Raw genomic sequence first — 15566 nt, 5'->3', positions numbered from 1 at the left:
AGTCTTCCCTACCTTTTCCTGGTGACGATCACTTTCTTCTGGGCCAACTTTTGTGGTGTCAGTTCTGGTTTGTCTGTGTGTCCCTATGAGGGCCTCTGTCACTTGTTGCCCCTGATTTCGGATGGGCACACTGGGAATTGGTCGTGGGTCCTCAGGGCCTGGTCTGACCCTGGTCTAAGTGAAGGTCAGGGGCCTGGTCCTCTGACCCCTGACCTTCTGTTAGTGCCTGGTCTTCAGCTCTGCCTGTAGTCCCCAGCCCCATCCTGCCCTCTGAAATTTGCCAGAAGACGTTCAGGGTTCCCCGAACCACCTCAGTCCCCTGGTTTCCCTGTGTACCACTCTGGATCTATTTAAAAATCTTTTAACTCATTTTGTTCCTTTTGTTTTTAACTACAAACAGTAAAAACAATACTATTCTCAGCCTTTTCCTGATAAATACTTATTTTATAAACTAAATACTAGCTTGTGGTACATCAGTTTAAGAAATTGGGCGGTTTTACCCCCACGGGGAAAGGGTTTTAATTGTGAGACATCCAGTTTGCTTTTAGCACACAGCATGTTTCAAAGTTGGACCTTCTTCTTAAGTGTCAAACAGACTGAAGTTTATCTAAGCATACTTGCTAGACCATTAGTTTTCCAAGTACATAGTCTATTGGAAGAATTAGAAATTGCTTCAAAATGCATAATATTGGGAATCAGCTTTTATTCTGTTTATTTTGGGAAGCATTAAGACAGCCAGAGAAAGAGGTCACTGAGTCAGGATGTCCCTGTGGTCACTGAAGGCCAGGTCACTGCCCGCCTTCTGGCCCAGCCTTGCTGAGCAGCCCCCTCCACGTCCCTCTTTGCCTGCTTTATTTTATTTTATTTTTAAAAGATTTTATTTATTTTTGAGAGAGCGTGCACACACAAATGGGGGGAGAGGCGGAGGGAGCAGCAGACTCGCCCCTGAGCAAGGAGCCCGATGTGGGACTCTGAGCGGAAGGCAGACGCTTAACTGGCTGAGCCACCCAGGTGCCCCCTCCTTTTCCTGCTTTAGAAGGTTATCACTTCTCATTTCTGAAAGTACTGTCACTAATGTGCTGTGAACATTCTCTGTCAAGAAAATGCTCTTCTTGAGCTGAAGGTTTGATGCTAGTAGAGCAATCGTGTCCTTGATTTCAGTTCTGAAGACTCAGTTACACTCATTAGAAATGCTGTTAGCACAGCTCGCGAGATCTTTCAGCTCGCAAGTGTCTGAAGTGTCTGAATGCCAGGTGGGGGCTGCAGTGGGAGCTCTCTACGCACCTGAACTGTCCGGTTCCACTAGGCGGGCGCGAATATTGACACCTGCTCAGAAGACCAGAGAACCCCACTGATGGAAGCAGCAGAAAATAACCATTTAGATGCCGTGAAGTACCTCATCAAGGCCGGGGCCCTCGTGGATCCTAAGGTACGCATTCCTGTTGTGTGTAGAAATGTTTCAGAAAGATGAGCAGGGGCCAGTTCCTTGTTGGAACGTCTTTAGGAATTGGTAGCCATCAAACATCCACTTATTTGTCTGGCAGTAGTTATTAGGTCACCTTGCTTGGTTACCAGCTTATTTGAGAAAATACTAGTGAACACTGGATCTCCTGCGCCTCACAATAGACAAAGCCGCGAATGAGGAGTTTGCCATGCAGAGGTCTCTAGCTTCCTTCATTTTGGACGCTTTCCCTCTTCTGACTTCCACTTGGAGCAATTAGCCACCCCCCCCAAAAAAAGCATCCAGATTGGGAAAGAAGTAAGATGAGCTCTGTTCATAAATGGTATGATTTTATATGTGGAAAATCCTAAAGAATCCACACACAAAAATCTAGAACTGACAAATACATGCAGAAAAGTTGTGAGATACAAAATACAGAAGCATCAGTTGTGTCTCTGTACACTTGAGATGAATATCCAGAAAGGAAATTAAGAACTACATTTATGAAGTCAAGAAGAGCAAAGTGTAAGGAATGAACGTAACCAAGGAGACAAAAGACTTGTACCCCGAAAACCACAAAACATTGCTGGAAGAGGTGAAAGAAGACCTAAGTATGTGGAAACGCGTCCCGTGTGCATGGGTTGGAAGACTGAACATTGTTGAAGCGCCTGGACACCCAGGGCGAACCACAGAGTCAGTGCGATCCCTGTCAAAATCCCAATGCCATTTTTTACAGACACAGAAAAACCAATCCTGACATTCATACGGATCTCAGGCACCCTGAACAGCAAAAGAGTCTTGCAGAAGGACAGAGCTGGAGGCCTCACGCCTCCTGACTTCCAGACCTACTACAAAGCTACAGCAATCAACACAGCGCGGTGCCGACATGAAGAGAGAAGGGCCCAGAAACGGACCCTCACCGGTCTAAAATGGTTCTCGGCAGGGTGCCAAGATCATTCAGTGGGAGGAAAGGGCAGTCTTTTTAACAAATGGTGCCGGGAAAATGGGATCTCCACATGTCAAAGAATGCAGTTGGGCCCTTACTTCACACCGTATTTAGATATTTACTCAAAATGGATCAAAGACCTAAACGTAACAGATAAAAACATAAATCTATTAGAAGAAAAGGTAGAGTAAGATCTTCATGACATTCATTGGGTCTGACAATGATGTCTTGGATATAACACCAATAGCACAGATAATAAAATAGGTAAACTTAATCAAAAATAAAAACTTTAATGTGTCAGAGGACACTAAGAGTGTGAAGAGACAACCCACGGAATGGCAGAAATAGTCATAAATCCTGATGGGGGTTTCCTATCCAGAATATATAAAGAACTCCTACCACTCAGTAACACAAATCCAACCCAATTCAAAAGTGGGCAAAGACTTTGAATAGACATTTCTCCAGAGAAGATCTATAAATGGCCAATTAGCACATGAAAAGATGCTCAGTATCACCAGTCATCAGGGAAATGCAAATCAAAACCCCAGTGAGATGTCACCTACCCTTGGGGCAACAGTTACCTCAAAATGGAAAGTAAGTGCTAACAAGGATGTAGAGAAATTGGAACCCTCATGCATTGCTGGTGGGAATGTGAAATGATGCAGCTTCTGTGGAAAACAGTTCGGTGGTTCCTCAAAAAGTTAAACCTAGAACTACCATGTGATCCAGCAATTCTAATCCTGGGTATTTACCCAAAGAAACTGAAGGTAGGGGCATGAATGGGTATTTACACTCCCATGTTCTCAGCAGCCTTGTCCACAAAGCAGGAAGGTGGAAACAGCCCAAGTGTCCACCCACAGAAGGACAGATTAGCAAAAAATGGCCTGTGCGCATTACGGGGCATCACTCAGCCTTAAACGAGAAGGAAGACCCAGCACAGGGAGGTGCTGAGTGAGACAAGCCTGTCCCAGAAGGACGCGTCCTGTAGGGTCCACTCTTGTGAGGACTCCGAGTCGTCAGATTGAGAGGCTGCAAGTGGGTTAAATAAAGGTTTTGGGGGCTGGGGCGCGGTGGGCATCCCTGCTTAGTGGGCACTGTGCTTCTGGTTAGGGTCGGTGGTGAGGGCCCCATGGCAGTGTGAATGGGATCACTGCCACCAAATTGTACCCTTGAAAATGGCCACAATGGCAAATCTTACGTTATATACGTATGTATATATAAATTACAGTGAAAATATGAAAATTATCTTGTAGTTTTTCACATTAATACACATCTTCCCAAAAACTTACACTGTTGATAGTCATTTATCAACTTCCTTTTTTTCATCAAATTATCACTGTTTTTCTATTAAACATTGTTTTATAACATTATTTGAGGTGGCTGCATTGTATTTCATGATGCAGTGGTATCACTTTTAGTCAAATTTGCTTTTTGCTTAATATTTTTGTTTTCAATTTTTTAAAGATTTATTTATTTATTTTCAGAGGGAGAGTGTGAGCATGTGGGCAGGGGGAGGGGCAGAGGGAGAGAATCTTTCAAGCAGACTTCCTGCTGAATGCAGAACCCAACATGGGGCTTGATCCCACGACCCTGAGATGTGACCTGAGCCGAAACTGAGAGTTGGACGCTTAACTGACTGAGCCACTCTGGCACCCCTGTTTTCAGTTATCATTATACACACTGCTCCAGTTAACATTTTTTTAGCTAAGTTTATGCACATTTGATTTCTTTAGGACATATTTCTGGGTGTGGAATTGTTAGATTGAAATATTGAGGGTTTTTATATCTCTTCCTGAAGTACACCAAGAGTGTCTGAGCACTCACTTCCATCTGCTCTTACCAGTGGCGACTATGATAAGTTTTTAAAGAAATACTAACGGGAGCGCCTGGGTGGCTCAGTCGGTGAAGCATCTGCCTTCGGCTCAGGTCATGATCCCGGGGTCCTGGGATTGAGTCCCATGTTGGGCTCTCTGCTCAGCGGGGAGTCTGCTTCTCCCTCTCCCACTCTGCCTGCTTGTACCGCCCCCCGCCCCCCGTGTCAAATAAATAAAATCTTTAAAAAAAACCAACCTTTTAAAAAATATTAACAGTTTGATAGGCAAAAATGGTTATTTATTTATTTGCTTTTTTACTATTTAGCTTGTCTTAAAGTGAACGCTTTTTGGTATATAGTTATTTATATGTGGTATGAATATTTTTTCAAGCTTTAGTGTTTTGCTTTATTTTTGGTGTTTATTATAATCTGGAAACCTTTAATTGTTTTATAAATGTCCATAGATAACTATTACTAATCTTCTCCATTATGACGGGTGGATGAGTCCCACGCATTTACCCCATTCTCTGCCAAGGCACGGATACCCAGTCTCGCTACAGGAGCCCATGCCCAAGCTGAGCACCACTGCAGACGCAAGAGGTTAGTGTGCAGGGCTTCACGGAAGCACCTGGAACCTGCAGACAAAGGACCGGAGCACTTCCAGTGGCTTGAGGGGAGCAGACGTCGAAGCGGACGGACGGCTCATGGATGAGCTTAGCTGTAGATAGGGTGCAGTAGAAGAAAATGGCCACTGCAACTGAAGACCGCTCATTGAAATTACTCAGTCTGAAAAACAGCTTTTAGGACAGTTTCCAACTGATGTGTAATTGGAGTTCCCAGAAACAGGGGAGAAAGAATCTGATAGAAAATAAATATTGGAAAAAAAAGTAGTCCTAAGCTTCCCAGATTTGGTAAGATAACAATCTGTAGATCCAAGAAACTAAGCCAACCCCAAACTAGATAAATACAAAGAACACACACTGTTGAAAACTGAAAACAAAGAAAATCTTAGAAGCAGCCAAAGAATGACACATGACATGTAGGCAAACAGCATTACAAAAAAATCACCAACTTCTCATCTGAAACGATGGGGAAAGAAAACTCAAAAAAATTGTCAACCCAGAAGGCTGCATCTGGTTAAAGTGTCCCCCCCCCCCCAAAAAAAATAATTGTGGAATAAAACACTTTCAAGTGAACAAAAGGTGGTAGAGTTTATTGATACATTTGCCCGAACAGGGATGGAAACTCTGCCTGAGAGTCTGCCCAGGAATAGCACCTGGGAAAGACCATTGTTTTCTTTAAATTTCCTAAAAGACAAAAGGCTGTTTAAAGCCGAAATATTTTTACAGGGTGGAGTTCATACCAATTTAGAAGTAAAACTTCTAAACATGTGTCCCCAACAGCATGGGGCAGGAGCCACGAATGAAATCCTACTGTTGTCAGGCTGTCTTATTTCTGTTGTGGGAGGCGGTAAACATCAATCCAAGTAGACTGATTAGGGGAATGTCATTGCCCCCAGAGGAAGTACAAAGAAAATAATTTAAAAGAAATACAGCTTTAAGGACAGTTTAAGTCTAGTGGAGGAAGTGAAGTGGAGCAGTAAGCAGTATTTGTAGAACCACAGGCAGGAAAAGAGGATAGAAGCCGAGGGAACGAGGAGCCCCAGCCCCCACCCCCCACCCCCTGTCCATAGGGGCAGCACCTGTGAGGACTGAGCACACCACAGACAGTTGTGTGCTTCCGCAGGGGCTCACGTTGAATGGACAAACAGATGGAAGCAGAAAGGATGGAGAACACGTGTCGTGCAATAGTAAACTTTTAGAAGAGGGAAGACTATCTTTGTGATTCCAGCATAGGGAGAGATTTCTTCAGGAAAACACAGAAAAGTGCAAAAGTGATTGGTAAAGTCGAGTTCATTGGAATTAAGAAATTCTGGTCAACAAAATGTCACAAAGTTCACAAAAGGCAGGTTACACGCTGCCAGAAGATATTGCAATATACTGGCAAAGGATTAATATCCAAAAAATAAGGAAGTCCTACAAACAAAAGAGCTCAAAAGAAAAATGGGCAAAGAATGAACGGGCAGTCCCCGGAAGGGGAAGTCTGAGGAACCAGCAAACGCAGGGAAGGTGCTCAGCCTTTTGAAAACCACCCTGAGACACCACTGTGTAGCCGTTGGATTTGGCGGCGCTCAAAGATTGGACTGCTCAGAGGAGCCATAGCATGGCCTGTGTCGCTGCCGCTGGGTGGCGGGCCCCCACCCCCAAGAGGAGATGCCCCTGTTCAGCTCTGGGGTGTGTGAACGGGCAGGTTTTGCGATACTCAGTGCAAAGTCATTCAACTGAGAAACTTGAAAATAAGGCCAGCCTTTACACCAACAATCATACATTTTTGTATTTATCATACAATTAAAAATTTAAACACCAGTAATATGGGGTTTGAGTGTGTGGGTTTTCTTGAGAAAAGCGGGTTACTAACTTCAGGCTTGGTAAGAAATCTGTTTTAACGGTGTGTGTGTGAAAGTCTCGGATTACTGCTTAGAAGGTCAGAAGGAGGGAGAAAGGAGGACTGAGGAAACATGGTCAGTACAGACAGGAGCAGGGGGGAAGGCAAAGAGAGACCCTGTAAGGAGAAAATGGTGGAAATGTGTCCGCACAGGTCCCTGAGGCGCATGCCCAGGAAGAGTCCATCTGTGCAGGATGCAGGCTCTCAGGTTGGCCCTGAGCCTGGCCCTGTGAACTGGGGCACACATGGTCCCCTAGCCCTCCCAGGACCCCCAAGTCTCTCCTGGAGCTTTCTGGGTCTGACTTCCACAGTGGAGGGTGGCTTTTGTTTTGTTTTGAGGTCCTTCAGTCAGTGGGATAGAGTTAGCTTGCTTGAGGAAGTAGAGCTGAAAGCTAACGGGGAGATGCGCCTGCAGCCCCAGGAGGCAAACTCAGGCAGGCAGCCGCCCTGACGTGCGTCGGACTGCAGGGCAAGCATGCCCCCACTCTGGGCCCCTGCTCTTCTCTGCCATTTATTGTTTTTAATTCTGTGGCGTATGGATAACGATTACGGAATTATTAGCACTCGTCTAAAAATGTCCAATGGCCACCATTGTCTTGTAGAGGTCCCGATGGGTATGGGTGACCCTCTTGTCATGTGAGGAGTGCTGCAGGCGCCTGGCATAGTCCTGGGCGCCACGTTGGAACGGAGGGACAGGGCACAGCACCTGGCCCTGTTGAGGAGCCTGGGGCCTGCCTCGGCCTGTCTGGACCGTGGGAGAAAGGAAGGGATAGGCGGTTGACATGATGTACGTGCAGGTGTGTCTTAAAACTTGAAGACTCCTTGCCACCTGAGGCCCCGTTGGTGTCAGGAGCTTGGAGTCTGGAGCCCGGCGGACGGGGCTTGGACCCCAGTTGTAGGACCTCTGAAAAAAACCCTGCCTTTCTCTGCCTGGGTTCCTTCTCCTTCTCGAAGGAACCTCCCTCATGTGGGGAGTGAACGTTCACGTGGTCATGTGCTCAGGGTCGTGCTGTAGGTCATGTGATTTCTCTGGAAATTGTGTTGCAGGATGCAGAGGGCTCCACCTGTCTGCACCTCGCTGCCAAGAAGGGTCACTATGATGTAGTTCAGTATCTGCTTTCAAATGGACAGATGGACGTCAACTGTCAGGTAAAGCCACACCCTGCACTTACGGACACTCACCTGGCTGGCTGGTCAGTGACCCTGTTCTCCTTTGTAGCAGTCCTGGCCCCAGCCCATTCTCTGCAGCCCCTCTTGCAAGGCCTTGGAAGGCCTGGCCTCACCCACCCTGGCTGAACACTGGCCCCTCTAAAAGCCCACACCTGTGACGGCCTCTACCCTGCTGCCTGGCCGGAGACTTCTCCCACGGCGCCTGCCTGGGCTGCCCCAGCCTCCTGGCCTCGGGGCACATGTCACCACCTGAGTGGGGTCCCTGACCTGTGTGCCAGGTGCCCTCCCTCCTGTGGTACCCCATCTTCCCTCCCAGTGGCTGTCAGGGTTCCAGGGTAGGGTCTTTGTGTGGCATGTAGGCCCTGGCACGAGGAGGTCCCATGTGCATCTAGTAAGTGACTCGGGAGAGCAAGTGAGCACGCTTCCCTCCCACTCGCTGAGACCCAGACCCCTCCCCTCCCATGTGACTCTGGGCCCTGGAAAGCCTGTCTTGGCTCACAGGCTCTGCCCCGTCTTTTCGTCCAGCCATTGCCTCCAACCCGGCACTCTACAAGCCACCCTGACAGAGACCCTCCCCGGTGGCCCAGAAATACAGCTCCCTGCCTTGTGCCGCCTGGCCCACCTTTTGCTCTCACGGGGTCCATGGGCTGGACCCCTCCTGTGTTTCATTTTCCGTCTCCCACTTGGTTCGGTTTTGTATGTTTCTTCCCCTGGGCTGGGCTGGGCTCGGCTCCGCTCCGCTCCCTGAGGCGTGCTTGTCCCTGCTGTGCCTCCAGGGCCCAGGTGGTGCGCACAGCCAGCCTACAGGGATGGCCTGACTACATCGTCTCCCAGAGAGATGTGGCAGCTGAGGGGCGGGTACAGGAAGCTATTGGGGAGGTGTTACGGAGGGTTGAGCTTTCTGCCACCAGACCATGAGTTGGTTAACGTGATACTCATTTCCTGAAGAGTTGCCTTTTTCTGTTTTAAATAAAACTACCCACCACCACTGAGTAAGGAGAGAGGCCTAGGTTTGTGGATGGTAGAAAGCCAACTCATCAGAACCATGACGGATCCTAATGTGGGGTCGGCCGGGCAGGCTTTCTGCTTCCTATCCTTTAGGAAGAAGTGGGAACTGGGCACAGCCTCCATCAGTCTCTGGGCTGGGATATCTGTCTGTCTGCAGTTGTTAGCAGCTGCCCCTGCTTCATGCTTGGGGTCTGGTACCCACCAGCCGGACTGCTGGTCTGGGAGGGACGGTCTGGTCAGCATTTCTTGGTCCTTACGTGGTCCAAGCAGGTGCACTCAGGTGTGCTGAGTGTTGTCCTGGCGGTGGCTGCCCACCAGGCTGCCCTGGGGCGAGGTCTCCTGGCAGATCCATCCGTCCCCCTCAGAGCAGAGGTTCTGGCTCCGCCCTGTACTCACTGAGACCCCTGGGGCTACACCCCGAGCCTAGGTTTCCTCATGCACAAAATGGGGACTTGGACTGGCTCCTGTCTTGTGGAGTTGTCTTACAGATCCTGGGTGAGATTGTGCTTCATGTTACTTGTCTGTAGAGCTGTAATGGATTTTGTTGTTGTTTTTTTTCTTGTGTGTGTGTGTTGTGTTGTGTTTTTTTTTTTTTTTAATTAGGATGACGGCGGCTGGACGCCCATGATTTGGGCCACTGAGTATAAGCATGTGGAGCTCGTGAAGCTACTGCTGTCCAAGGGTTCCGACATCAACATCCGGGATAACGTGAGTCTCTGGCTGTCGCTGGTGCTGAGCGCCCCTCAGGGTAGCGGGTCCTGGAGGAGGACAGAGGGACGAGGGTGTACAGAGCTGGCGGCTGAATGTTCTTGTTCTTGGAAGCCTGACTGTGGCTGTGCCCTTTTTTCCCAGGTTTTCAGTGGCCCCTGGACCCACTGTGGTTTCCTGGGATTGTTTTGTGTGTTGGCCAATTGCTGGGTGTGGATTGAGGGGCAGAGATTCCTGAGACCGGCCCTGTGGATAGTACCTGCCTTTTTAGAGGCGATCCCGGACTGTGACTGCGTCACTGACTCCCGTGTCTATGATCAGGACCACGGAGCCCAGGGCACACCCCACACCTGGGCCGGCAGCATGGGAGCACTAACTCGTTCTGCACTGCTGTCTAGGAAGGAGAGAAAGGGAGCCACCGTGTGCTCAGGTCATGAGAGCTAAGGTGCTTGTGTGATGGCTAGTTTTATGGGACATACTTGTTTTCAGAAAACAGGGTTCTGGGGCCAAGGTCAGAAAACTCGCCAGTCCTTTTGGGAGTAATCCTCCAGCCCGTGTATCAGACAGCAGGTGATTCTAGTTAATTTATATATTTTAATATTTTTTTAAAGATTTATTTATTTGAGAGAGAGAGACCGAGATAGTGACAGGGATCACAAGCGAGCGGGGACACAGAGGGAGAAGCAGCCTTCCTGCTGAGCAGGGAGCCCGATGCGGGGCTCCATCTCAGGACCCTGGGATCATGACCTGAGCCGAAGGCAGACGCTTAACTGACTGAACCACCCAGGCGCCTCTCTAGTTAATTTAAAAGGGCATTTCTGGAAAGTTCTTTGGGTACCCGCTCGGGAACAATCCAGAGGGACAGGGGTCCCAGGGAGGACAGACACAGTGCCCTGCAGAGTTGTGTCGGCTGTTACAGAGAGTCACCAAAAGCCATAAATGGAAAATGTAGCACAAACTCATTAAATTGATAATGAAATAAGAAAGCAGTTAACAGTAAGACATGATTTCTCCAAACAAGCACACCATTCAGTAGGGTGCGTGTCAGCGTGGAGCCCGAGTGCCCAAGGTAGGGAGCCAGGTGGTGTCTTTTGGTTCTGAGCCCTGAGCGGGACAGGGCTCTCCAGATCCCCGCTTAAAGAAAGGATGGGAGCAGTGAGCACCACCTGGTCACTCATCGTGGCTGCTCGGCATTGGGACCCTTCCCCACGTCTGTGAGCAGGTCCTGCCCTGCCCTGAAACCAGGAACCTCAGCACAGAGGCCCCCATCTGGGCCTGCAGCACGTGGCTCAGCTGTGGGGTGTTTCCGTGAATGTCCTCAGAGCTGGGGTCAGTACAGTGGCGCTGCCTGCAGGGCCCCGGGGGCTGGGAGGCGCAGGGCAGTTTGGATGAGGGTAGCGGGAAGGGGTGTGATGAGGTCCAGCGTGGCTGCAGCAGAGGGCAGTCAGAATCTGCCCTGTGGACGCTTTGTGGCACATCGTGAGCAGCCCCCTTCAAGCATGGGGTGCTGGGAGCAGCTGCAGCTGTGTGTCCTCGCTGGGCAGGGTATCAAGAGCGTGTGGGTGCAAGGCAGCAGACGGCCTCACAGGGTCCAGTAGGTGTCGGCGCCGCTCCTGGTGGTGGTCCTCGGGGAGCAGGAGGATGGACTAAACCGCGTGTTTGTTGTTCATGTGACAAAGCAGCGCTGTTATTTCATCCTAGCAGTTTTATGGATGTGTAAATGGTGCACCATTTAAGGTGTCCAGTTGGGTGAGAGTTAACCCCAGAAACCGTCCCTGCAGTCAGGACTGTGCACGACGCTCCCAGAAGTTTCCTCCTGCCGCTTCGTAGCCAGCCTCCGTCTGCTCCACTTTCTGTCACCGAGTTTGTGAGTTCGGCTTTCCGTAGGCGGACCCGCAGTGTGACCGTTGCTCGGGCAACATCAGCCTGGGGGTCAGCGTTGCGTTGTGCGGACAGGTCAGCTCAGGTGTCCTTCACCTGGTTGCGGACATGGGTGTTTTCTGGGTTCTGGCTGTCACACATAGAGCTGCTGTGGACATGCACGCACGTGTCTGCTATCATTTCTGTCCCATAAAACCTGGGTCACCTGTTGAAGGAGCTGCCCAGCTTCCAGAGTGACTGTGCCTGAGAGGCTGTCCTCCCCAGCACTTACGGTTAGTCTGTGTCCTCGGGGGGGGGGGGGGGGGGCGCGGCGGTCCTTTCAGATCTTCTGCTCATTTTTTATTGGATCATGTATTTTCTTATTCTTCAGTTTTAAGAGTTGCTGTGTATTCTGCATACAAGTGCTCTATATCAGATGTTCTCCAAGCCCTAACAACTGTTTTTGAGAGGCAGATGCTTTTTAATTTTGGTAGAGCTTAGTTTATCAATTATTTTCTATTTATGGATCATATGTTTGGTGTTCTCTTTAAGAAATCATCGCCTGACCCAGGATCCCAAAACCTTTCTTCCGTGTTTTCTTACAGTAGTTTGTTTTGCATTAGGATGTCCAGCTGTCCCAGCACCATCTCCCTTCTCCATGGACTTGGCTTTGCCCCTGTGTCCACATGCGTGTGGCTCCGTCCCTGGGCTCTGTCTTCCGTGCCGTTGGCCTGCACGTGTCTGTCCTTACGCCAGTGCCATGCTTTCCCAATTAAGAGAAGATGCTGTGTTACGTACACAGAGGGCTGTCCCGTTTCTCCCGGACCTCGTGCTGTTGCTCTCAGATACTGTACCAGCCCCGCAGTAGGTTGTTACTTCGTTTCAACAGTCGGTGGTCTTTTGGGAACACTGTAGTGACGAAAGTCTCAGGGATCAGTGCCTGCTGAAGCCACTTCCTTTCCTGCCTAGGTCCTTCGTTCCAGGGTCGTTTCTCCTCTACACGTCTGACTTCGTTTATCGTGTCCTGGGGTGCCGGTCTGCCCGTGACAAGTGCTTGCAGCTTTTCCTGCCTGCAGACTCTGTATCTTGGCTTCACTTTGGGAGACGTTTTGCTGGGTGTGCACTTTGGTCGATAGCTTCTTTCAGTACTTTGTGCACACAGCCTCTCTGCGTCCTCACCGAGGAGTTTCCCGTGGGGAATTCTCGCTGGCACCTTGTGCTTATTTCCAGATAGAGTGCATCTGCGTTCTTTTGGCTGCTTTTAGGATTTTCTCTTTATCACTAGATTTTAGCAGTTGATTATGATGCGCCTTGTGTTACTTGTGTGTGTTTGCAAGCCTGAGGTCAGGAAGGTTTATGAAGCTGTGTCAGCGAGGTCCTCATCCGTTCCAGAGCCTTCCTGCCTGCCCCCTGCTTTGCAGGGGTCCCTGTTCTGTAATTATCACGTGGCTTGAAGTTGTTCCCAGCTCACTGATGCTCTTTTCATTTTCCTCAATTATTTTTTCACTGTGGATCGCAGTTTGTCTGGTTTTAAAGCTGTTTTGCTGGTTTTATTGAAATTTTGCTGTTTTCAAGCTCAGTAATCTTTTCTTTACCACCTATTACGCTGCTAATCTCATCCAGTGTGTTTCTGTTAGACATTGTACTTGTCAGCTCTAAAAGTTTTCTGTGTAACCTTAGGTTGCGTGCCAGACATTGTGCATTTTACCTTGCTGTGAATTTCTGTATTCCTGGAAAGGTCTTGAGCCTTGTTCTGGGTGCAGCAAAGTTACTCGGAAATAGTCTGCTTTGGGTGTTGCTTCCCAGGTTTGTTACGTGGGTTCCAGCAGGCCTCAGCCCAGTGCTGGTCGTCTCTTGTGTGGGCACTAGCACTGAGACTTCTGTGCCTCGGCTTTGGGGTGTGTCCTCCTGGAGGTCCAAGGTGGGAATGTCCAGATCTCCAGCGGCCTCTTTCCCAGCTCCACATTCTGCTGCCTCGGCCACCGGCTCTCAGTTCCTGTCTTGGGGCTTCTCCTGGTGCCCTCCCTGCTCTGAGGCCTGGATCTCAGGACCGTGAGCAGGTGGGCCCAGGCCCCCTTGTTTGTTTCTGCTCTCAGGCCTACAGTACTCCATTGCCTGATGTCCAGTGTCCTGAAATGAAAACCATTATTTCACACGTTTTGACTGTTTGGTTCTTTCAGGCAGGGAGGTAAATCCAGATGGTCCCTCTGGCCCGGTCTCTGCCGGAACCAAAGTGCCGTCTGTCACTTCAGATGTGTGGGTCAGGCCTCTCGTAATAGAGCAGGCAGACCTCAGCTGGTCTGGGACTGCACGCACGCTCCTGTGCTAAGAGAAGCCTGGGTGGACGGGGACAGTCTCAGCCTGTAATTCAGGTTATAAAATCATAATCCTTCTGGTGAAGGAATGACAAAAGAGGCCCCTAAGGAAACCACATTTTGTCCTGGAGCTTGCAAATGTCTGGACAATGGAAAGACGAGAGGGGTAGAAGGCGTCTCGGAACAACGTCCAGGAAAGGAAGCCCCAGGCAAATCCAGGCTTTTCAGAAAACACTAAGGCTGCCAGAGGAGTCTGCGGTGAAGCCTGTGCTTGGGGCTAGCTGCTGTTTGCTAACAGAGAGGACCACACAGTTTGACTTTTCTCTTTCCTCTAGTTCATTGAGCTGGAAGCATCGGATGCTCTCAGAGTGGGGGACTGGGAGGCAGATTATCTGCGAGCACTGGAGCGTTACAGGGGGTTCCCTGGTGGGAGGGGGGCAGGAACGAGGCAGGCAGAGTCATGTAGCTGGCACATCAGTCCCACGGGGGCTGACATGGGGTGGAGTGGGGGCATGCACAGTGAGGGGCTCTGCCTCAGTCCTGCTAAGGCCCCTGTGGTGGTGCCGAGTGGACAGCCAGGCTTGACTTTGGCTCCTGTGAGATACTGGGCGTTCTTGAGGGGTGGGGCCCCCTGAGTGGTGCACCCACTCTGCCAGGAGGGCAGTCAGTGTTTAAGCTGCCTCTGAGGGGTTAAGCCCTGAGACCAAGTCAGGAAAAGAAAAGGACTGAAACATTCACTGCCTTGTATTCTAGAGGAAGACGGGAACAAACTAGAGGTTCGGTAGAGGAAGGGCTGAGTAGGTCACGACCGTGAGCTCGGCCTGCACAGTGGTCCACCTGCAGTGGGCACAGGGCAGTCAGCCCGTGGGGGTCAGAGTGGCCTTCTCGTTTGTCCCCAGTGCGGTAGGTTGGCTGTTCCGTCACCGTTCTAATTTAGGCTGTTTCCCACCTGGCAAGGCTGCCCGTTGCCCTGTGTATGTGTGTATTCCTCATCTTTAACACAAGTTTTAAGTTTTATACGTTTTGTGCATTTGTTTTCAGAATTACAGTGTAGCAAGCTAATAAACTGATTAAGTCACGTATAGCTTATTTACAGCACAGTGGTTTTTTCTGATCTTTGATTTAAAGGTTTTGTTTCACAGAGGTTTTATGAAGTAAAATTTTAATGCAGTCAAGTTTGCTTACCTTTTATCTTTGTCAAATTTTACACGGTTTGTCCTGTCCTGCAATTGTACCTCTGTTCCAAAGTGAATATGATTTTAAAAAGTAGATAAAGCAGAGTACTCCCGAGTGTTATGTTACTAATGTGTTGTGTTTAGATTGGTCTAATTCCAGACGGTTTTTTATTCTATTTTTAAAATATTCAGTACTGAGATTACATTACTTTTATAATGAAAACAAAACAAGAAAGGAAGCACCCCCAGCACTCAGCCAGGTCTCTGCTCTCCTTTTGGTGCGCTGCGCCGTCTGTCCGCGCAGGAGGAGAACATCTGCCTGCACTGGGCTGCGTTCTCGGGCTGTGTGGACATAGCCGAGATCCTCCTGGCTGCCAGGTGTGACCTCCATGCCGTGAACGTCCACGGAGACTCGCCTCTGCACATTGCTGCCAGGGAGGACCGCTACGCCTGTGTCCTGTGAGTGGTCCCACTGCACACCGTCCCTGCAAGGCTCCCGGGTGCCCCAGGCCCCCCAAGGGAGGCTCCTTCCCCAAGCAGGTGGAGGTGTGAGCCTCCCATTCCACCTGTGAGGTCAGCGTGGCTATTTCTGGTTCAGGGAGGATCATTGTGAAAACTCGGCAGA

General features: G+C 49.6%; 1 protein-coding gene across 7 annotated transcripts in view; it reads left to right on the top strand.

Annotated features, from left to right (window-relative positions):
- The window catches only part of EHMT1 (euchromatic histone lysine methyltransferase 1), a 79074-nt gene that overhangs the window by 49305 nt on the left and 14203 nt on the right, over positions 1–15566 (top strand). For all 7 annotated transcript variants that reach the window (XR_004681167.1, XM_035015335.1, XM_035015340.1 and 4 more), the window contains 4 exons: positions 1307–1429; positions 7753–7854; positions 9487–9591; positions 15246–15400. Coding sequence is in view for 6 of the 7 variants with exons in the window: in XM_035015335.1 (XP_034871226.1) it covers positions 1307–1429; positions 7753–7854; positions 9487–9591; positions 15246–15400 (485 nt within the window). In the remaining variant the exon portion in view is untranslated. The remainder of the gene's footprint in view (positions 1–1306; positions 1430–7752; positions 7855–9486; positions 9592–15245; positions 15401–15566) is intronic.

Source organism: Mirounga leonina, unplaced genomic scaffold (assembly GCF_011800145.1).
Source record: "Mirounga leonina isolate KUSES-001 unplaced genomic scaffold, KU_Mleo_1.0 Mir_170, whole genome shotgun sequence".
In the NCBI taxonomy this organism is placed as follows: Eukaryota; Metazoa; Chordata; class Mammalia; order Carnivora; family Phocidae; genus Mirounga; species Mirounga leonina.
The sequence above is the reverse complement of the archived record's forward strand: the minus strand, read 5'-3'. Positions and strand labels throughout refer to the sequence as shown.